At 44.3% G+C, this 23,141-nt stretch overlaps 1 protein-coding gene across 1 annotated transcript in view; it reads left to right on the forward strand.

Annotated features, from left to right (window-relative positions):
- Positions 1 to 23,141, forward strand: part of Iml1 (GATOR complex protein Iml1) — a 40,188-nt gene that overhangs the window by 14,805 nt on the left and 2,242 nt on the right. Inside the window, exons 17-36 of the mRNA XM_077653679.1 lie at positions 1,581 to 1,771; positions 2,911 to 2,965; positions 3,060 to 3,203; positions 5,658 to 5,780; positions 7,041 to 7,188; positions 7,556 to 7,646; positions 8,770 to 8,877; positions 8,993 to 9,078; positions 9,294 to 9,471; positions 9,759 to 9,968; positions 10,580 to 10,822; positions 11,622 to 11,689; positions 12,965 to 13,039; positions 13,786 to 13,918; positions 14,002 to 14,104; positions 14,591 to 14,713; positions 16,340 to 16,500; positions 17,332 to 17,500; positions 19,156 to 19,349; positions 22,619 to 22,696. Coding sequence (XP_077509805.1) covers positions 1,581 to 1,771; positions 2,911 to 2,965; positions 3,060 to 3,203; positions 5,658 to 5,780; positions 7,041 to 7,188; positions 7,556 to 7,646; positions 8,770 to 8,877; positions 8,993 to 9,078; positions 9,294 to 9,471; positions 9,759 to 9,968; positions 10,580 to 10,822; positions 11,622 to 11,689; positions 12,965 to 13,039; positions 13,786 to 13,918; positions 14,002 to 14,104; positions 14,591 to 14,713; positions 16,340 to 16,500; positions 17,332 to 17,500; positions 19,156 to 19,349; positions 22,619 to 22,696 — 2,681 coding nt within the window. The remainder of the gene's footprint in view (positions 1 to 1,580; positions 1,772 to 2,910; positions 2,966 to 3,059; positions 3,204 to 5,657; positions 5,781 to 7,040; positions 7,189 to 7,555; positions 7,647 to 8,769; positions 8,878 to 8,992; positions 9,079 to 9,293; positions 9,472 to 9,758; positions 9,969 to 10,579; positions 10,823 to 11,621; positions 11,690 to 12,964; positions 13,040 to 13,785; positions 13,919 to 14,001; positions 14,105 to 14,590; positions 14,714 to 16,339; positions 16,501 to 17,331; positions 17,501 to 19,155; positions 19,350 to 22,618; positions 22,697 to 23,141) is intronic.

Genomic DNA, 23,141 nt, shown 5'->3' on the forward strand with positions numbered 1-23,141 from the left:
TCACTCCTTCATCTCTTCTCTCATGGTGCAGCTAAGGATATGTCCACATAGAGCGTGACAGTTCCTTTCACCGAAAGTCCAGTGTGGTTACTTGTAATGGAAAAAAAAAAAAATGTGGAAAAAGTACTGACCGTGATATATAAAATTTTGATGGCAGCATGACTGTTGAATCATTTGCCATTCACATTATGAGTTGCCTGGGTGTTATGTTGATGGCTTCTGCCATGTATTAATATCAGACATTGCCTAAAATATAGTTTTATTACATTTTTAAGATTGCTTGGTTGGCCAGTTTATAAGCTGGCCAGCTACATCTGACATTAACTACGGCTGACATTGCTACATAATCGATGTTTCAGCGAATACTTTCAAGAATTTCTAAATATAGGGAGTTTGAAACTGAAAGATCTTTTCGCGAACGAACAGTCATCCACAGCAGATGTCAGTATCTATAAGAATCATCATATGAGGTAGAAATTCACTAATTAACTTTTAAATTAGAGCGTTCTGGTGGTTAGCGCCAATGAGAAGTTTGAAGCCACGGTCATGGTGACGTCATATCAGCTTCTGAAACTAGTAAAAAATCATTTTGTGAAGCTTCGCAGCATGAGGAAATCCGGCGCGTCTTTCCACGCAAAACTGAATTTGAGCACAACCGCACAGTTGGCAGTAGTTATCCTTTTCTTTGCGCCAAGCGATAAAGCAAAAGAATGTGCATGACATGGTACAACAGCACAGGCAGTTCGGATTTAGCACCGGAGTCATTCCAGTACGTCGTCAGCGGATGCTGCATTTCCATGAACTTCCCGCTAACCTCTAGCGCTCAGTGAAAAAAAAAAAAAGAGCTAGATTTCATCGCACTGAGAGCTTTAGAGAATGGCTTTATCTTTGTTTGAAAAACTGATATGGCATCATCTTGCTTATGGCTTTGAATGCCCCACTGGCCATAACCACCAGACTGTGGCAATTAAATTTTAATTAGTTTGATGGAAGTGAAGTACCTGCTATGCAATGTGAATGCACATTTAAGAAAAAACAAGGTGGTCTAAATTAATCCGGAGCCTTCCACTATGGTGTCCCTCATTGCCTGAGTCACTCAGGGACATTAAATCTCACAATACATGACATTTTAATGAGTAAAGCTGTTAATAGCTAACTAAATATGATTATTAAAGAATAACTGATGTCTGCTGCAGCTGACCGTTTGTTCCTGAAAAGAATTTCTTTCTCTTTTGAACTAGCTATATATAGGAATTTTTGAAAGGGTTTGCTGAAACATTATGAATACCGATGCAAATGTAATGCTGTGCTGCCCTATGTGAGTTACTGCAGCAAGGGGATGAAGGGTGGCAAATGGTAAGCTGCATGCTGCTGCAAATCAGTAAATGCTATCAAGTGCAAAGTGTGGTGAAAGGGTAGCCTTTTGAAAAATATTGAAACTACACCAGCACTTCTGCTTCTGCCCAGTTCTGGAGCCTCCACCTGTGCACTGATCTTGCTGTTTATTATGTATCAGTGACACACTTTTGTCATACACTGAAGTGGTCATGGATGAAACCAATTTTTTTGCATCTGTGCAGGGGCAGCCATTGCAATCTGTGACGCCGACAAGCAGCAAGTGGTGGCGGCCAAGGAGAACTCTGAGTTCGTGGCATCCCCACCACACCGGACGGTGGTAGGCAGCGCAGGCCAGGTGCCTGAGGCCTTACAGGAGAGGCAGAAGACACCCCAGCAGCCCAGGGCCCTAATTAACCCCTTCGACCCGTCACAGGTGAGCGTCACTGGTAGCAAGCAGGTGATATTGGGAATCAGGCTTTTTTAATCATTCCATTTGAGTAAAACTGCTTTAATGACCAGCTATATGTTGCAACTGAATTCCTAACTATCTGTGACATCGTTTTCTTTTTTTTTTTGCTGCAGATTTTGGGTTAATGTGAACAGTTTATTTGACTTTCACTGGTGAAACCTAACCCACCCCAACAGAGCTGTTTTCTGAAACAAGGGGTGCTTTGGGAGGTGCTGCAGCTGGAGTTAAAGAGCTCAAATGTTTATATTGAAGATGAGGTAGGCCTTATACTTTGCAGGTTTAATGGTAACCTGAGGACTAATTTTAGGGGGATTTTTATGTGGCTGCAGCAGTGTCACTCCCTCGGTGCTTTCTGCAGAGTTTCTAGTCGGTCTGAGCACTGATCCGTTGTCTGCTTTTTTTATTGCTTTCATTATTGGAAGCACAGTATGAAAAGAAAATGCATCATAATCCTTACCCATCAATTATTTTATGGCACCTGTGTTGTAAAACTGATGCCATTGCCTTAGAATGGCAGTCTTGCAAGGCTTATCTCGAGCATTTAAGTGACGCACTGTAGTGTGTAGAAAGTAAGTGGAATCCAACAGCACCTGCTAAATTTGAGTTACGGTGCTCGTTTCTCAAGGCTAGCTGTAGAAGGGACACGGACTGGGTTGGCAACTTTTGTGCTGGGGATGCACAGGTGCAAAGTTGCAAAACTGTTTGATTGGCCTCTCCTACCACTTATGCAATCTCCTGATGTTGTGCCATGCCGACACTCTTTATAATGCTGTCACTCAGTGCTGTCGTAGTCCGTTAATCGATCTCTCAGCAGTCTGCAAGCGTGCTGTCTCACAGCTGCTCACTGCTGTGCTGGAGATGATGGGTGGCGTGAAGTAAGTTTAAGCTAGTGCCGAAGCTCAAAGCATCATTGGTGGTCACTGTGGACGGTGATTTTTCATTGGCTTGTACGCTCGTACAGGTGTGAATTCACGTAGAGCATCACGTAAACCGAGGTGCAGTTGTCAGAGCTTTCCTCGAGTGAAGTGGCCACCAGATATGCCAGCCCTTCAGGATGCTGGGCACCTTTGCTCTGACTCCTTACAATCTCCTCTTTCCTGCAGGTAACCATCAAGCTGACTTCAAACCGTCGTCGATGGACACACGTTTTCCCACTGGGTACTGCTGCTTACGCATATTTGTGCCATCTTATTATGTTTGGTTTGTTGTCATGCGTTGCAGCAGGCATTAGTGTTGTTGGCATTGCCCTTAGGTCCAACGGGAATCTTTATGCAACAACACCACTACCAGGCTGTGCCAAACAGCTCAAGCCGGATGTCAAACCTAAACCAGGAGACCTCTCCTCTACAAGAGAAACCTGTGATGGACATCCAGAGCAAGAAGGCTGCCAAAGATGGTTGGTCCTTTCCCATGCCAAATATTATTCTGAATGTGCAAGGTTCCATGATTTCCTAAGCAATTGGTAAATGTGTTATTGAAAAAATAATAATTCGAATGTTTTTGTGTCTTGCTCCTGAAAACATGCACCTTGTTGATAATGAATGCTCTGCGGCTATTAAATATGCTGGGCAAACAGTAAAAGGTTAGAACTGTAGGCATGGGGTGCTTGCCTATGAGTGTCTTAAAAGGAACAGTGAGAGGAATTAGTAAATTGTTTCAAGTAAATTAAATTAGTAAATTATTCCTTATCTCAGCCTGGTGGCGTACGTTTAGTGCAACTAATTGTTAGTTTTATATTGACAGTTGGACATGGAGAAAGTTGGTGCAGAGGTGCTGCCAAACACAAAAAGTGAATAAAATAAAGATATAACAGCTTAACATGGGCTTTGAATTACTGCTGTCTTAGTTGCACTAGCCAAACAAGGGGAAGTATACCGTATAAACGCGTGTAAGGGCCGCACATTTTTCCCAGATTCGGGGGGCAAATTTCGGGGTGCGACCCATACACGCAATTTTCGAAAAAAAATTTTTTTTTTTCAAGTGAAAGCAAACCAATCTGGAATGCGCGGCATTTATTTACCGTTCAGGCATCACTCACGGAGTCTTCAGACTCCGAGCTGGTGCTGTGTTCAGGTAAATGTTCAGCCCACAGAAAGTCGTCTTCGGTCCCGTCTAAACTGTTTGAAATTCCGGTCACTTTGAAACTCCGGGTTACAATGTCGGTCGACACGGAATTTCACGCGGACAAAATCCATCCAAGCACAGTCGCAAGCGGTGCCCTCTTAAGCCGCCCTGTTGGCGTCTCGTCGTGATTACCATTGGCCATCCATTCCGAATACTGCCTTCGAAATTCAACCTTAAAAGGCCGATTGACGCTTACATCCAGGGGTTGCAGCATGCCGGTGAGGTCGCCCGGTATCACGGCCATGTCTGTGCAGATACCGCCCAGGCGTTCCTTAACCCTACCCATCAAGTGACTGCGGAAGCTGTCCAAGACGAGGAGCGATCGTCGGGCCAGCATGGCGCCTGGGTGCTTCTCCCAAACGCTTTTTACCCAGTCGAGCACAAGCTCATCGTCCATCCAGCCCTTTTCTTGGGCGCGAACTACAATTCCCTTGGGGAAAACGCCTTTAGGAATCGTTTTTCTTTTCAGGATGACATAGGGGGGCAGCTTCCGCCCGTCCGCGGTGACGCACAGCATAACGGTACACTGTTGGCGCTCCGCTCCGGTTGTCCGCACTAAAACACTCTTCTTTCCTTTCAGTTCAACTGTGCAGCTCTCGGGACAGTCGAACCACACGGGGGTCTGGTCGGCGTTCGCTATCTGCGAAAATATATAGTTGTGCTCACGACGCAGACTGATGACATACTTCTGCAAGCTGAGCACCTTGTCGGTGTAGTCGGGGAGCAGCCGCTGGCACAGCGTGGTGCTTCGCCGAAATGATAGGCCCTTCCTCTTCAGAAATCTTCGTACCCAGCCGGCACTAGCCTTGAAGTCCTTGTGCAGTATGCTTTTAGCACGTGCCAAGGCTTGTGCCCTCACGTGCAGCATGTCCGTTGTCAATGCGTAGCCGTTGTTCCGCACTTCCATTGAATAGCATAGCAGCTCTTCTTCTAGCTCAGGAAATTTGCATGGCTTGCCTCGGAAAGCGCGCTTTTTGAAGCTGGTATTCTTCAACGCATCCCTTTGTCCGCACCACTGTCGGACACACTTCTCGTCCACGTCAAATTTTCTGCCCGCGGCACGCTTGCCGTGTTCGAGAGCGAACTCCACTACTTTCAGTTTAAAGCCTGCCATGTAGCTGTTGAGGTGCTTGCCCATCGTGCAACACAGTGACAATGCTCAGAGGCAGTTCATGAAAAAGTGAAGAACGACAGCGCACGAGAGCAACAACTATGCCGAGCGACCACGCTAACACAACCACCAAAGTTAGACCTGGCGATACCGATGCCGATAAGGATAGTGGAAATACAGTAGCAGAAGCTCGCGGCAGAAGAAAAGATGATGATGATGACCCGCGGCCTCGGGTGCCATCCATGGGCGGCACCTCGAAGCTCCTGTGCGCATGTATTTCGAAGGCTATTCTTGCGTGTTTCCTGGAAAGTTTGGGTGCGGCCCTTACATGGATTTTTTTTTTTTCAAATATTTCCTTTGGGAATACAGGGTGCGGCCCTTACACGGGTGCGGCCCTTACACACGTTTATACGGTACTTCATTCATGGGCAAATTTCCACTGGTGCTAATTTTACTGCATGACAGCTGTAGTGAGAGTCTGTCTCTGTTTTCTTGAACAAAGGCAAGTTCTTGCGCTAAAGGAAATCAAAGTTTTCTTTTTCTTTTACATAAAAAAGCTGCTTGCCCTTTAACTGCCCTTCATAAAAACCTCTTTTTGTGTGCTGTGCACTGTAGCTCACGTGAGGAGTCGGGGAGTGTTTGGATCTGTTGGCAACGAGACACCCATCGCCAAGAAAGGCCACAGCTGGATGTGGGGCACTACTGGTGAGCAGGAGTGGACCCCAGCCTTGACTACAGGCAAGTACTCGAATTACTTGCATATTATGACTTGACTCAGATTATAGCAGAACCTAAGTGCAGTATACGCATCCATGTGAAAGCACGGGAGTCGTTTGGAAAAAGTGGTGGTGCATATTTACGCCCAAGCAGAAAAAGGTACTAAAGTAAGACAAAATTTTTAAGTAGGCGGGTAGAGGAATATGCTTACAAGAGTGTTCTTGTGGGCTCTTTCAATTTGAGGAAGGTTAAGACTGCAGCTGTGGTGTTGTATTTGTTTCTTTACGTTCGTTATATTCGAGAACAACACACTGAGTTTGTTACATCCGAGGCAACACACGAAAGTTCGCTATATCTGAGTGTTACCTATCCAAGAGCAGTGAATAAGCCTTTCGTCTCTCTCTCTCTCTTTGCTTTATCCGAGGTGGCATACTTAGGTGCAGTGTTTCGAGGTCAACACACTAAAAATTCGTTGGAGGCACTTAGATATCTCTTAATGGCGGGAAGGCGAAAGCCGTTTGCGACTCATTGCACTGATTTGAATTTGCCGCGCTTGAATTCATTTCACGACAGAGGAGAAGAGCAACTGGTGCAGGCATGGCAGAGAGATCACGTGACCTAAAATGTAATGGACAGACGCGAGTATGAGCCATTAAAGACTGTCGCCTTAAAATTCGTTATACCTGAGGTAGCATATTGCTACCTGCCATGGTGGCATAAACTTGGTTTCCACTGGCTACTGGCAGAAAGCAGTCACCATTTTCGCTTGCACGGACCCTTCTAATGCTAATGTATTAATAAGGTTGCATATTTCCTATCTAGGTTACGTCAGCAAAGCTGGTTTGCATAGCAATGTTTTGTTGTATAGTACTGTGTGTTGCACAGAAAGTTCTCTAGTACGTAAGTGGATGCTCAGCATTGAACCTCACTCAGCAGAGAAGCTGAGGCATACCCTGCATAGATACCTACGTCATGAGAGCATGATGGCTGGGCTGGATTTTGTACTTCCTCAAAAGAAAGCAACGTCTGACCGTAATCCGAGTTTTAACCTACGTTGTGATGCTACTCATTTGTTTATGCTCTGGGGCAAAGGTTTTTTTAGTTTGTACTCTGATTCAGGAGAGGATACCACGAACGAGAGGTGGTGTGCTGAAATGATCTTGTGTAAAGTGAGTGAGAAATTCAGGCTTATTACAAGGCTTATTGCCAGCACTGGTAGTTGCCTCCTGACGTTCTTTTCCATCTGTGGAGAGTGACCTAGGTGGTTGTGATGAATTTCAGGTGTGGACTGGAAAAGCCTGGTGATACCAGCCTGCCTGCCCATCACTACAGATTTCTTTCCAGACCGTCACAGCCTTCAGTACGACTATGTTGTGTCTGACTACAGCCTTCTTCCTGAAGAGCACAACTCGGAGATCAACCAAATAAGGCACGTTTGTGGCATGTTTGATCTCGTTGTGCATCTCTCTCTGACCGTGTACGGTTCTTGAAAAGTGTGGGAAATGACAAGAGAAAGAAATATATTAACCGATTTAATATCAGAAAAAAACATTAGTGATGAGCTTCACAGAGTAGTGTACACAATGGTAGCTATGGGCCCCAAATTAGTTGTGAATATCTGAGAACAGGCTGTTTTCAAGGGCTGTATAATATAGAAGAATCTTGCAAATGATTGCTTTGAAGTTTTCATCATAAACGCACACCTTAACTACAGTGATTTTCTTTTCAAGGTCCTTACGCTCCAGTTTTCAACAGTTTCCTTAGGATGTAGCTAACAAGTTTCCACAACTTTTCAGATGCTATCGTGGGGAAGAGGATTACAAGCACCACAAACCACTGACCACACTTCAGGTTTACCAGGAGCTCATCTGCCAGCGCTTACAGCAGGTACTTTACATGACTGTGGTGGAGTGAAAGGCCATTTGTCTTTGAGATAGCTATGAAATGGCTGCATAAATAGTACAGATATCTGTATAGTGCTCACCAGCATTTGAATTAAGTGAGGTGGCTGGTTCTTATTGCCTGGTGAATGCTTGATTTGCAAGACTTTTTTTTTTTTTTTCGAGTAACATATTTCACATGCCATTATTAAATGGGCAGTGGTAGCAGCTTGTATTTTGGGTCTTGTGGCTGTCTTCTCTGTTGTACTGTCAGTGTTGATGTCCATTGAAACTGGTGGACATTTGCATTTTTGTGTAAATTTTACTTGCAATGCTGGTTATTCTATTTGATTCAGTGTCTTTGGGACACTGACTATCTGTAGGCCTGGCAGCAATCAGCAGTGTAGAGGCAGTAGGCTATGTGAGAGGCATGTTTCTTGGGGGCAAGAAAAAAAGAAAGCAATTTGAATAGCATATTAAGTTGCACATTTTAACAACAAAGTAATGCAATTTCATTTGCAAGCTGTGTGGGAAAACAATAAATTGTTGAGATTGTTATTCTTTGTAATTGATTAATGAATTTTTATATGCTAAAGCAGCACTGTGGGCTATTAGGTGTGTACAGTGCAGGGTTCTGGGTGAAGTATAACTACCTGCAGTTCATTAGCATGCACATGACCTAGGTTTTTTTTTTTTGGTTTTCCTTGATTTAATTCTTGAATTTAGTTTTGGTTTAATTTAAATGTAGCCATCACAGCTGGGATTGAGTGCGCAAGTTCGTGCCCAGATACTGTACACCGTAGCCACTGAACCGCCATGGTGAGTCGAGTATTGGTCGGCAGGTTATTCAGTGCTCTTTAGCTTGATCATCATTTGAGTTTTCTGCACCGAGAATGCTTAGTCATGTTTTTTCTTTTCAGTTGATATTTTTAACGTATAGTTTTTTTTCATCTTGAGGATCTCACTTTTTTGGTAATACATACTTGTTTTCAATGGCTTATGAGTTTTTCAGTGAAGAAACCTGACGTCGTCTTTTGTGTTGCTCATCCTTGCGGAAGACATGAACAGCTGATTGATTATTGCTATTTGACCTAGTGCTTAGATGGACGTGCATTTTGTTCTATCTGCAGGGCTTCCAGATAATAACACTGCCCAAAAGCCCGCCAACTGTGAATGGCACTCAAGGCGCATCCAGCCATAGTGTTCTGAGGGGTCCTGCTCCTGCCACCGAGGAAAAGGCGTGTTGAAAATAATCCATGATGCTTTGCTTTATTTTACTTCTAGCACTGAGCTAAGATTGATTTTTGTCGTTTCTCTTTTCTTCTGATTTTTTTTCTCTTTTCTTTCTGACAGGAGGATTGCCGGATGAGCATTGGCCGAATCTTCCACACCTTGTCACTCAGTGGACCAGTAATAACTGTCACCCAGTATAGACCTCGGTAGGGCATTATTTTTGTTTTTTTTACTCTATGCTTCTTCTCACTGTGAGTAGAACACAGCAATAATTTGGTATTTATATTTTTGGAACTTTGTCTTTGATTTGTTTGACATAATGTGTGGTCTTCGTTTTGGTGCAAGACACTTGTGTGTGTGTACCTGCCTAGCAGGTGGTCTAAACATGCCAGTTGTCCTCTGTTTATTTTTTCTTCCACAGACATGCTTCCCGAGAAGTGCAGCCGATTCAGTACGTCTACAACTTCCAGCCACCGGGCAGCTGCTCCTACGATATTTCACGTGTGATCTTCTCAAGTGAAAAGCTAGAGACATTCAACTGGAGCTACCTTGACCATTACATCTGCATCCGTGGCGAGCGAGAGTATGGGCTCAAGGAGGTAAGGATTACTCTCACGATTACTCTCCTACGGAGGTACTCTTTCAAGGAAAGAGGAAGTAATCACTCATTGGCATTGACTCGGGCACAGTCATATGGTTACAAAATAAAGCTCTGTGACTTTCACCAAAGCTTCATAGTTGAAGGAAAATTTGCCCTGGTCTGGGGGATTGAACTCAAGGCCACCGCCTGTCTGGTGCAGCCACTCTGCCTGCTGAGTTAGCTAGCACAGTTAGCAGATAACAGGGTAGTGGCCTTAGCCCGAGCACTGACACATCTGTCTTGCAGGCGCTGAAGTATTGGCGACTGCGCATGCTGCTGCTTCCTGGCTCTCAGACTGCAACACGCAAGATCATTGATGCCAAGGACACCAAGTGCCACTGTGATATCTACCCCGACTTCACAGCCTCTGATGAGGCGCTTCAAAGAGAGGCTTTTGTCAAGTTCCTTGAAGTCATGAACAGGATCCGCTGGCCAGCAAACACGAGACGCTCGAAGGTAAGCAGTAGCTTGTGGAATGTTGGTATGGTTTTGTGAAGTTCTAGCCCCTTGTGGTATGTTGGATTAATCTTTGCCTCCAGCACTTGCTCATGAACTTACAAAGCAAACAGAAGCAATGACTCTTAGCTTTATGCTGCAGAGCAATGGTGTTTGCCTGCCTGTTACTTTTCTTTTTGCATATGATATGCAGAATAATACAACTGACCATTTGCTAGTACTGGAAAAGTAATACCACGCTCTTCCAGCAGTGCATCTGGTCATTTAGTGCAATGATGTCAGATAAGGCCTGGTTATGTTCTTTTGTATATCATAAGATTGTTATATATGAAGGAAGCCATCGTCAAAACGAAGGAGCGAAGGGCAATGTTTCAATTTTTTAATATTTTTTATTAATTTTTAATTTTTAGTGCTGACGAATGGGAACCTTGTGTAATTATTTTATCACTGAAATGTAATTGATGAGAAAGAATAAGAAAAAACAACCACGTGCCGCCAGTGGGCCCCAAACCCTGCTACTCGTTGCAGTACACTTCACGATTACGCCTGCTCTAGGTGACGGGGTAGATTGGCAGGGTTGGCATTATTATTCAAACCTCTTGCAACTGCAGTCAGTAGGAGCCTGGGTCCGTGCCTCAGCGGGCCCCATGCGTTTGAGCATCAGCCACCAGGGGACACCTCTCACCACATCACCACAGTCTGGTCCCGTCTCTGCAATAGCAGCTGGTGTCTTCCGTGACCGTGTGTCCAGCAACCGAATCCATGACCGGCCGCGTGGCCTCCACACAGAACATCTGCGTGCTGATGTGATGCCAGTCAGCAAGATGACGCCCGCTACTGACTCAGACTCCAAGGTTAGGCAGGGTTAGCTGTTTTAAAGCATGAAGTCTCTTAAGTGCAGTTGTGCAAGTTTCAAGGAGTGAATTTAATCGGGCTTTAGGGAACTTTGCCACAAATTGAAGTTTGTCTGTCGATGTAGTCATCAGTGTTTCACTAATAGTCCACAGAGACAGACACTGACAGCCTGAAAATTTGGAATTTTCTACCTCAGACGAGACACAGAGGGCTACATACATGTAAGAAAATCTAATATGAGTAGAATAATTATTTCAAACGGACACAGATAACTGTGTCTTTTTAGAGCCCTGTAGAACATAGCTACCTACAATAAACCTCATCCTTACGGCTATACTTGGTGATGATATTGAGAAACAACTTTTGCCCTTCACAGTCAGACAGTTCATAGTATTTAATAGAAACACTGTGGTACTGGTTACGTAGTTGAACTAAATTAATGGATTGGATCATTTGGTTAACTGATAATGCATGCTCAATGTAGCAGTCTTATAGCAAAAATGTTTATCTTACAGGTGTTGTGAACAGGAGTGCCGAGGAAAACGTGCAAATGGGTCAAAAGATTTCTTCTTAAATTTGAAAGCATTTAAGGATGTAGTTGGTTTACAAACCATATGAATTTTTGTTCTAATAGTTTGACAACTCACTTCTTCAGTATTGATGGATGCTTATTTTAATCTATAGATATTACCAGTTTTCTTTATTCTGTGTTTATCCATGAACAAAATAAAAGAAATTGTAAGCAAAAGCATTGCCTCAGGCTCCTCTAGTAAACCTTGCATGCACTGGTGCTTTCAGAAGGATGGATCAAACTCTTCCCTGGAAACTACACCAGAGTCAACGGGTGGAGAGTCAGCAGAGGAAAAGTGAGCTCTTATGTTCTTATGTACTGTCATTCTGTTTTCAGTTAATTTCTCTTTCTTGTCCTACTGATCCGGAGTTCCCGGGTTCGAACCCGACCACGGCGGCTGCGTTTTTATGGAGGAAAAACGCTAAGACGCCCGTGTGCTGTGCGATGTCAGTGCACGTTAAAGATCCCCAGGTGGTCTAAATTATTCCGGAGCCCTCCACTACGGCACCTCTCTCTTCCTTTCTTCTTTCACTCCCTCCTTTACCCTTCCCTTATGGCGCGGTTCAGGTGTCCAAGGATATATGAGACAGATACTGCGCCATTTCCTTTCCCTCCAAAACCAATTATTATTATTATTTCTGGTGGTGTGTGTGGTTGACACATCGTTAGGGTTTGTCTATAAGCGGGAGGGCAAAACATCACAAAAGGCAGGGTTCGGTCATGAGCCAATGAACCCACATCATCCCCCTATTATGCTGTTGATTCCTCAGAGAGAGAGGAATCCAGAATAGGGTGATGACATGGACTGATTGGTTGGTGTGGGCTAGTTGCACCACCAGTTCAGCCTCCAGCTGAAATCGTGGGTGGTGTCGAAAAGGATTACAGACATAAAGTTTGAAATTAAAGGTAATATCTACATGGTTCAATTTGTTTATATGCATAGGTGAAGCAATAATGATTGAACGTAACTTGAAACCTATAAAGATTGTGCAACTGACTGAACTGAGAGTGCACTGCTCATGGCATAAATGTTAACGTGACGAAACGCCACAAAATGGCGTCTGGCGAAGGATGCCTTTCATGACGTTTGGTAAAAAGTGTCAATATTGAAGATTACTTTGCATTTAGTAGTTTGTCTGAGATGATGGTACATCGTTGGCGTGGCCCGTTTCCACTATGTTATCTTCAATTGCGTTCGTGTGGGCATCCAGTACGTAAGCTTGGGGTCTACTTTGTGACTTTTGCAGCTGAAATTAGAACTGATTGTGGTGAATGATGATGTAGTTTTGTTTATAGTATTATTCATTTCTTTTAAAGTGCCTGCAGAGATGAAGTTTCATACCTTGACCGTCAGATCATCTTTTTACACATTGAAGTAAATGACACGAAATTCTGTAATTCTGTGTCAGCACTCTTTCGGGGGACCTGCATTGGTTGGCCAAAAAAAATAATGCAGGTGGATAGATATTTAGCTTGCTGCATTTTCATTAAATCGAGGTTGACATGACTAGACATTCTGCTTACCTGTGGTAATCCTCCTCTCCCCCCCCCCCCCCCCCTCTTTTTTCAGGCCCCATGCGGAAGTGAAATGCTTGACAGTGGTGTCACCTCCTGCCGAGCTTGTAGAAGCGATGAAAAATCCAAGGTAGTTCCACTTCAGTGCCTTGTTTTCTGTTCCTGTTAAGACATGCACTGACAGCTCAACAGACTAGAATGGACCTTCTAGGAATGCTTGGCTAATGTTGGCATTGTGAAGCTTGGAAAGCACATTATGCTGTATGCTACACCACCTACTCTGACTAGTGTTTGGCATAGAAAGACACATTGTGCTTAAATACCTCTGGCATATTTTTCTCAGCATTAACCTTGATGACTGCAGTACCTACTTATACGTCTAGTAGAGTAGTATTATCAGATTTGTCAGTGCTTAACTGCAGCAATACACTGTGTTCAGCATGTGCGGTCTTTTTCTGGCCCGGTTTGCTTACCAACATAGCTAATTTGCAAGGTGTGGTATTTGGTTAGAGTTCACAAGCATACACCGGTCAGCAGCTGTACATGCTTGCTGTGGTGTTGATAGGGCTGTAAAACATCCGCTGGCTTGATTAGATACATGGATGCAGCATAGTATTTGAACACTGAAGCACAATGATCGAAGTTCTGCAGTGAGTAGGCTTGACGCCTACCCTGGCTTCTAAGTGGTATTTTCATCTGCTCAACTTTGGGTCAATGCAAGAAAAAAGTTTCAGAGCAAGGAATTCTCTACTTGTCTTTTTTTACCAGACTTCAATATAGTCCACTTATGAGCTTTGGTTGCCTTTGGTATGCGAGGTATAACTTGGCAGGGCTGTACGAAGGATAACTGTGACTGTTGTTTTTTGGCGTACATAGCGATGGCCTCTGCTTCCTGCCCAAACAAGGTGGCATCCCTCAGAACTCCTTCATTAGCGTCGAAGCTACATCATGGGTTCGAGACCACGTGGAAGGCATACACTCCGACTACGACGCCATTCAACTACTGCAGGTCAGTGAGTGCACCATAGATTAAGCAAGGATTTGCAGTATTGGTTGCCTGCAAATTTTTTTCTTTTCTGTTTTGGTTTACAGAAGCTGGTAGAAGAGTCCCATATCTGCCACGCATCTGGAGATGTGTTGCACCCATTCATCAACGGCTTTTACATTTATTGTTTCCCAGAGAAGAATGCAAAAGGTGAGCTTCAGGTGTCCTTTTTAAATCAATGAACACCGCTTCACCTTGCACATCTGTCAAGGTCATTATTGTTTGCAGCCGTGGCAAAATGGTACCCTTCCGCTTGCACTAACGGCTTGTCATTACAGTTTTGCATTGATGGCTGCCTTTTCCAGCTGATTATGTAACGTGTTGCTGAGTGTGTAGTGCGAGTTGGCTGTAATGACAAGCATTTCTTGTTTTGCATGAACGATGCGTGAAGAAACACTGATGTAGAGTAGATTCTTTACTTATTTTCATAGCCAGATTGCATGAGAAAATGACGTTCCTGTTCACCTTAGCTTGTGTGCCGTTGAAACCATGATTCATCATTTTTATCTAGTCATTGCATGTGCTGTTGCCAAAAAGTTATAATAAAAATCCTGGTCCATCCAGTTCTTTAATAATAGCACCTCTATTGAGCTGTCGCATTGACACAGAGCTGTCAACATCTTTTGCTTGCTTCAGAAAATTATGAGGTAGACCTGGATGCCTATCAACACGAGTGGATTGAAGTGGAGTTGCTGCCCCAGAATGAGAACAGTGGCAATCCAGGCGACTTGGACAGTGCTGAAATTGACATTGGCAAAAGTAAGGCAAGCTTTTTGTGCTGTTTCTTCACCTCCAGAGCCCAGTTTAGCTGCCGTCTAATGTTTGTCCAGCATGTGTTAAAGCAAAACAGTTCTCCTTTCTGACTGCCTTCTCATTTGAGCTGTTAGCCATGCAACCTGATATTTGCTGACTATAGCTGAGCTACATGTTTTTATTCTCTTTGAACCAAAATTTTTTTCTTATGTAGGGAGACGTATGATAAACTTTGTAGGAAAAAAAAACAACCTATATTTTACTTATAAAAACTGTTTTTCTCAGCATGCCTCCAAGATTTCCATTTTTTTTTTCTTGTTCTGTACCCATTGGAAGTCACCACCAGTATCTGCCATTGTTTTTGTTCGTTGGCTAATAGAAAACAGTGGCTGACTGTGGTTGTTACCGTGATGTCATTGTTGAACATGCATTTGATCTTTTTGTCAAGTGCTATGTCCTTGCTTTCCTGTTATTCCAGGGTACCAAATGAAAGAAAGTGCATGGAAATGTGTGCAGTAACCATTGCTGCTTGCATTTTGCAGAGACAAGTGCATCTAAATTTAGCCCGCACGTGTTCATTTTAAGCGAGGACTAGTAAGCTGATGCAGTCTGGCATACATTACAGACTTATGAAACGCAACTGCAATATGAGAGGGAAGACACTTTTTGCACAGAAGTGCAATTTATTTTTTTATTATTTATCCACTAAATTTAAAAATGACTTGGACCTTATACACCAGGTGGAAAACTAGTTAGAAAACAGAAAAAACTGTGCTTGTCACAATGTATGCTCAAACATCGTTCTCTTTCATATTGCTCGCGACTGTACAACGTGCTTATGGATTGCCATTTTTTTAGACACCAAGCTATCACAGGCAAATTTGTCTCAAGAGTCCAACACTTCATAAGATTTTCTCATGTAACATTAATTTTTTGCTCTCTCTTCCTCACAGTAGCCTCTCTGCAACACTGTCTTCTTTTCACTAGATGACTGAATGGCCCAATTTTACTTTCTGTTAGTTGTTCGGAGCATATGCGTGCACTACAGGAAGCAGTTAGTGATTTTTTTTTTTTTGGTCAGCATTTTGGTTTTTATCTCTCTTCACATAGTTTCAATGTATGATTCATCTAGCGGACCGCAGTGGTGGCCTAGTCGTTTGAGCGTCTGCCTTGCCTGCAGAAGGTGCGGGGTTCAATCCCCAGTGCCGCCGAGCACCCACTGGTGATATAATGGGTACAAGCTTTCCCCTGGCCTGGTGCTCGACTTATTTAGTGTAAAATGCATGCGAAATGGGTCTTTGACCCCAACTTGACGCCTTGAGTAGATGAAAAACACCTTCTCCATGGCGCTGTTTGGCCACAGATGCCCTCGCACCATAAAAATTCATCATCACCATCGTAATTCATCTCGATCTAAAGTTCTGTCAACTGAAGCCATTTTCGTTACTCTCTGTCCACACCAAAGACTCCATTGCTGGCGTAATCAACGTTTATGTTGATTAGCATAGTTTCCCTACTTTAGCACTCCCAGTGCCAGAGAGGAATAGCGGTATGTATTTGGCTGAGTGCTTCCATGTGGCGTGTTTCTTTTTCTGAAGTGCTGGATCGTGCTTTCTTTTCCTCCCCAAACAGAGCTGGAGTTCCGGAATGTCAACGTTGACATTGACGTTTGCGGCCGCAGTGATCGGCCCGAGTGGGGCCAGGCACAGTACCACAGCATTTTCCAGCCAGGAGAAGCCTTCGAGATTATTGTTGAATGGATGGTTGCCACCGGTTACATAATTGCTGATCTGGTGGGTGCTGTTTCCAGCCTTTGCAGGGACATTGCTGACATGTGGGCCATGCCCACAGGAAATCTCTAAATCTGTTGTGGTGTGCGGTTTATCGAACACTGAAAAAGGAAGGTGGCAGTGAGGAAACGCTACTCAATAAAGTTACTGTATGTTCAGTTTGGGAAGTACAGTGTTATGTGAGCACTTGTTCAGAGTTAAACAGAGTCACTGCTAGATCCAACTAGGAGGCCACATCATAAGGCACAGGTTGGACAGGCTGTGATAAAATTTTAATGTATTTCTTGATCACCATAGGCAGGTTACAAGATTTGTTCTCCTTTGCGTAATTTTCAAAGCAGTCATGTGAACATTTTAACTGTTTTCTAAGCAGATCACATTTCATGCGCTGTTTTTATGATGAACTCCATGTCAAGTGAGAGAGAACTAATCTTAATGTTCAGGCTGATGAATTGTCTCTCATCCGCCATATTTTATGCATATTTAAAAAAACGTCAGGGCAACCTCTAGTGTACTTGTATCTTGAGGAAAGTTTCCAGAACAAACAAGAAAAAAGGTGCTTAAAATTGTGTCAGCCAGTTTTGACTTGCTTTTCTTTTATCTTCTTTGCACACCTCCTCTTGTTTTATTTCTGAATGTTCAGTACACAGCTAAATTTCATTTTAAGGAATGTTTGTGATGAAGGGATGCGTGTGTAAAGAACAGCTTGCTCCCCTTAAAAAAATAACATCGTGTGATACTGTTTGGACATAGCAATACAATTGTTATAGAAAGGTGTCCATTTAACCTCACTGCAGTACAGCTCAACTTATCCGGGGTGCTTTGTGCACACAGGTGCTGGGCTGGGCACGCAAGGCCAATACTCAGGGGCTGCAGTTGGTTCCCATTCCGAGCGACCCATTTGTGCTGCCCGAGTCGCCCAAGTCCGATCCTCTGCGAGGTGCCATCTTTGTGCCACTGCATATTAATGTTCTTGACAACCCAGCCTCCCAACTGTTACGAGGTGAGCCTGCTCAGCAGGAGCAATTCCATATTCACTTGCAGCTGCATACTGTTTCACCTAGCAAAGGTGAGAGCTCGAGTCATCATTGGTGTGTTTCTACTGCATGTACAAAACATTTTTATGTAGTAGGGCTACACTTAGGCTATGAGTGACAGCTTATTAGATTGCTTTGGCTATTATTGATGACCTGGCATGATTCTGGAATCTTGATTGATGGGTATTGCCACTCTGCTTGCATTGAAGAACAACTGCTTTGTCTCAGCATCAAGCTTGCAGTCTTATGCTTAGCATCAGAATGCTGTAGCCACTTAGCTGCCAAGGTGGGTGTCGCCGATTGTATATTGCACATTTTCTTGAAGTTTATACAAGCGTTACTTAAAAGTAAGCTCATATGCTGATGCTCTTGCCTCCAATTTGAACTAAGTCTCATTTGAATACGAGAGGATCTGTGTTGTACAATGCTGGTGGCACCATCCACAGTTAAGCAGTATCCAAGCTGTTATCCCAGCTGATTCTTAAGTCAGTGGTTAGGTCTTCGATAGCAGTGTAATAATAACTTTCCGCTGAAGTCCTGGCGCTCATGGCCTTAGCTGCATAGGGACTTAAAATTGTCTGCACTGCAGTTATCGATCGCAACGCATGCAATGAATGACCTGTGGTCTCCAGAATAATATGTTAGTGCTGCAGTTGATGTAGCATGTTGGAGACACTTCATGTGTCACTGTACCTCATGGACCTTTTGTTCTTCTCTTAAAAATAATGTTGTTCCTCCTCATCCTCCTCATGACAGTGTTACGTGGATGAACGTGCTTAAGAGCCTAAGCACTCCCTTACACCAGTCAGGTTATTGCCAAGATGCCCTGGATAGGCCTCAAGCAATGCAAGTCTGTGTGAACAATGCAAGCACGGGCAGCAGTGTTTCAGTGTTCCATTCATTTTGTGGCACAAAATACTCGTGCATGTGCAACCCATCTGACAGTAGAGAACTAGCATGGGTTGAAACATGGAGCAGTACTGCAGTGTCGCACCATAGCTGTCACTGTCATACACGTCGCAATTTCCAAAATACTCATTGGTTTTCTTCTGGCCATCTGTTTGCGCTTGTGGCAAAAAAAAAGAAAGAGTTCCAACTTTATGTATGCTCTTGCCTCGTGCACCGAGCTGATGTGCGTAAGCATTACCAATAGTATTGGACCAATGGCCGGTGCATTGTGGTTATTTGCAGAGTGCCTGACATATGGTATCTCTGCGTAGTCGGTCCTTGCATAAAAAGGTGTGTTTGTGGAGGGTCACATCTAATTTATGTGAATTTGTGAGCCTCCTTGTGGCACGTAGAACAGCACAATTCTATCAAAACTGTCCTCAGTTTGTCCCAGCCACTGTGCCTGTTCATGTGTGCTGACCATTCCCCATTTAGGTGTCTTCCCTAGATTGGGATTGGACACCATGCTTAGATGGAAGGTTGTAAACTTTCAGTGTGTGCCTTGTTAGTAGTGGACTACGAACATGTGAAAAAGTGATCTCCCTTTCCTCTCCCCTTTTTTCTCTCTCTCCGTTCCCCTTCCCACGTGTAGAGTAGCATACTGGGCATGCTACTGGGCGTCGCCTAGTTAACCCTTCCTTTCCATTCATCCTTCTCTCTTTCTCTTGTTCAGGTGGAGGTCTGGAGCAGTTTCAAGAGTATGTGGCGCATCGCTTCGGCTTCATCACTCTGAGGGACCTGCAGTCCACAGTGGAGCACAGGACTTATGTGCACACGACGGGTGGCATGTTCCTCATGATCCCACGCAGCAGCAACCAGAGTCAAAAGACCACCCCTCAGGATGAAGCCAACAAGGCACCCGACTATGTAAGCTCAGATGCCCAGTTGCCCGCGTCTTTCATATGGCGGACAACGGCAGCCATTTTGCAACCTTCACACTTTGCTTTCTCAGAAAAAGAAGAGAGCACAACCCTTCCCTAAAATAGAAAATCCCTAGGATTGATCGAAGTGTGACTGAAGGTTGGTGGTAATGTGCATGGCCTTTTCTTGGCAGTAGTGCCAGGTTCTGTGTTCGTGGGAAGTGCAAGGCTCATGACGTTACTGTGTGCACCCTTGGCCAGAGACCTTAAACCATATGGTTTGCTTTTCAGCCATGTAGTGGGAAGCTTGTGCCTTCCCTAAAGCTCTAAATTTCTGCAGGGTGGGAACAGGGCCATCCTTTTCACCTCTTAAAATGTATTTAACACCCCTGTCGCACAGGCGCCGCAAAGACCTTTGAGAATCGGGTCATTAATTTCAAAGGTGTAAGGAGTGCAGCTACGTGGCACAAATGTGTCTTTGCCTCCATGGGCCTTGGAGGCGAAGGCGTCTGTCCAAGACCTTTGGAGCCCAAAGAAAAAATCTATGGCACTAACAGTGTTTGAAAACATTTTCCAAAATATGAAAGGTTTGTCTGGTTTTGCTTTTTGGATGAGTGTTTTTATGTTTTATGCTTAGATTTGAAGACAGTAAAATTGTTGCAGCAACACTGAGTGCCCCTGGTGGCCAAGGCAATACACAAAACCTGGTGCTGCTGATGAGGTTAACTGTTGAAATTCTTTTAAGGAAGCAGTACGAATAAAAAAATGTTTGAGCTCAATGAATGAATAGAATACTGCACTTTAATTTTAAAAATCTCACTTCAGCCACTTCATGCACAGTTGCGGGTGCTATGCCTTAACGACCGTTTCACCTTTGGACTGCACCGTGTAGCCAAGTCGCTGCTCCTTCGAGCTTTCGCTCTTTTGGTGAAAAGAGGTGCATTTTCCGGAAAGGCCTTCGAGGAATGCCATGTGACAGGGGTATTCGTACTCTTTAGGGCTCAAAGGCAGACCCTGTGGCCTGAATTATTTTGAGCAACATGTTCAGCACCTCCATTTTTGTTTCCTAGTTACAAGGATGCATGAGTATGTTGTTACAACTCATGCACAGTAGCGGGTGCTAAGCCTTAACAACCATTTCACCTTTGGACTGCACCGTGTAGCCAAGTCGCTGCTCCTTCGAGCTTTCGCTCTTTTGGTGAAAAGAGGTGCATTTTCCGGAAAGGCCTTCGAGGAATGCCATGTGACAGGGGTATTCGTACTCTTTAGGGCTCAAAGGCAGACCCTGTGGCCTGAATTCTTTTGAGCAACATGTTCAGCACCTCCATTTTTGTTTCCTAGTTACAAGGATGCATGAGTATGTTGTTACAACTCATGCACAGTAGCGGGTGCTAAGCCTTAACAACCATTTCACCTTTGGACTGCACCGTGTAGCCAAGTCGCTGCTCCTTCGAGCTTTCGCTCTTTTGGTGAAAAGAGGTGCATTTTCCGGAAAGGCCTTCGAGGAATGCCATGTGACAGGGGTATTCGTACTCTTTAGGGCTCAAAGGCAGACCCTGTGGCCTGAATTCTTTTGAGCAACATGTTCAGCACCTCCATTTTTGTTTCCTAGTTACAAGGATGCATGAGTATGTTGTTACAACTCATGCACAGTAGCGGGTGCTAAGCCTTAACAACCATTTCACCTTTGGACTGCACCGTGTAGCCAAGTCGCTGCTCCTTCGAGCTTTCGCTCTTTTGGTGAAAAGAGGTGCATTTTCCGGAAAGGCCTTCGAGGAATGCCATGTGACAGGGGTATTCGTACTCTTTAGGGCTCAAAGGCAGACCCTGTGGCCTGAATTCTTTTGAGCAACATGTTCAGCACCTCCATTTTTGTTTCCTAGTTACAAGGATGCATGAGTATGTTGTTACAACTCATGCACAGTAGCGGGTGCTAAGCCTTAACAACCATTTCACCTTTGGACTGCACCGTGTAGCCAAGTCGCTGCTCCTTCGAGCTTTCGCTCTTTTGGTGAAAAGAGGTGCATTTTCCGGAAAGGCCTTCGAGGAATGCCATGTGACAGGGGTATTCGTACTCTTTAGGGCTCAAAGGCAGACCCTGTGGCCCGAATTCTTTTGAGCAACATGTTCAGCACTTCCATTTTTGTTTCCTAGTTACAAGGATGCATGAGTATGTTGTTACAACTCATGCACAGTAGCGGGTGCTAAGCCTTAACAACCATTTCACCTTTGGACTGCACCGTGTAGCCAAGTCGCTGCTCCTTCGAGCTTTCGCTCTTTTGGTGAAAAGAGGTGCATTTTCCGGAAAGGCCTTTGAGGAATGCCATGTGACAGGGGTATTCGTACTCTTTAGGGCTCAAAGGCAGACCCTGTGGCCCGAATTCTTTTGAGCAACATGTTCAGCACCTCCATTTTTGTTTCCTAGTTACAAGGATGCATGAGTATGTTGTTACAACTCATGCACAGTTGCGGGTGCTATGCCTTAACGACCGTTTCACCTTTGGACTGCACCGTGTAGCCAAGTCGCTGCTCCTTCGAGCTTTCGCTCTTTTGGTGAAAAGAGGTGCATTTTCCGGAAAGGCCTTCGAGGAATGCCATGTGACAGGGGTATTCGTACTCTTTAGGGCTCAAAGGCAGACCCTGTGGCCCGAATTCTTTTGAGCAACATGTTCAGCACCTCCATTTTTGTTTCCTAGTTACAAGGATGCATGAGTACGTTGTTTAAAACTCATGCACAGTAGCGGGTGCTAAGCCTTAACAACCATTTCACCTTTGGACTGCACCGTGTAGCCAAGTCGCTGCTCCTTCGAGCTTTCGCTCTTTTGGTGAAAAGAGGTGCATTTTCCGGAAAGGCCTTCGAGGAATGCCATGTGACAGGGGTATTCGTACTCTTTAGGGCTCAAAGGCAGACCCTGTGGCCCGAATTCTTTTGAGCAACATGTTCAGCACCTCCTTTTTGGTTTCCTAGTTAAAAGGATGCATGAGTATGTTGTTACAACTCATGCACAGCAGCGGGTGCTAAGCCTTAACAACCATTTCACCTTTGGACTGCACCGTGTAGCCAAGTCGCTGCTCCTTCGAGCTTTCGCTCTTTTGGTGAAAAGAAGTGCATTTTCCGGAAAGGCCTTCGAGGAATGCCATGTGAGAGGGGTATTCGTACTCTTTAGGGCTCAAAGGCAGACCCTGTGGCCCGAAGTCTTTTGAGCAACATGTTCAGCACCTCCATTTTTGTTTCCTAGTTACAAGCATGCATGAGTATGTTGTTACAACTTCCAGATTTGCTGTGAAGCTGATGTGATGGAGCCGTGTTTCAAGCACTGCGAAGAACAACCTGCAACTTGTACAAATAGGAAGGTGAGACAGCAAGACACGTTCTGGCTGAAGGACTCCCTTTACGTTGATAGCAGTACGACATATGGCACTGTCATGTCTCATAACTGAAAACTACTTCGTTCAATTCCTTGTCAATTGAAATGTTGTTCAGGTGGGCACTCTTGTGGAAGGCGAAGTACTGTGTTGCCATCATTTTATCATCCCTCAGAGGGCAACAAGTCAGAAGATGTTTTTTATATAAACGAAGCATGCGAGCCATAGCTGAATTAAATTTGCCTTACCAGTGCTGTGCCCAGCAGACAGCTCACTCTGAAATAATAGCAGCTAATAAACTTGGCATTCGATAGTTGCATTGTGCAAGAATTTTTCGTAAATGACTTCCGTGCCTGGTACAGAGCAGCACGTGTTTTTGCTGGGCCTAATTTAGTGAAGAACAGCTTTCTTTGAAAAGCTGTCAGCATGTGCT

The sequence above is a fragment of the Amblyomma americanum genome, chromosome 2, assembly GCF_052857255.1.
Source record: "Amblyomma americanum isolate KBUSLIRL-KWMA chromosome 2, ASM5285725v1, whole genome shotgun sequence".
Classification (NCBI taxonomy): Eukaryota; Metazoa; Arthropoda; class Arachnida; order Ixodida; family Ixodidae; genus Amblyomma; species Amblyomma americanum.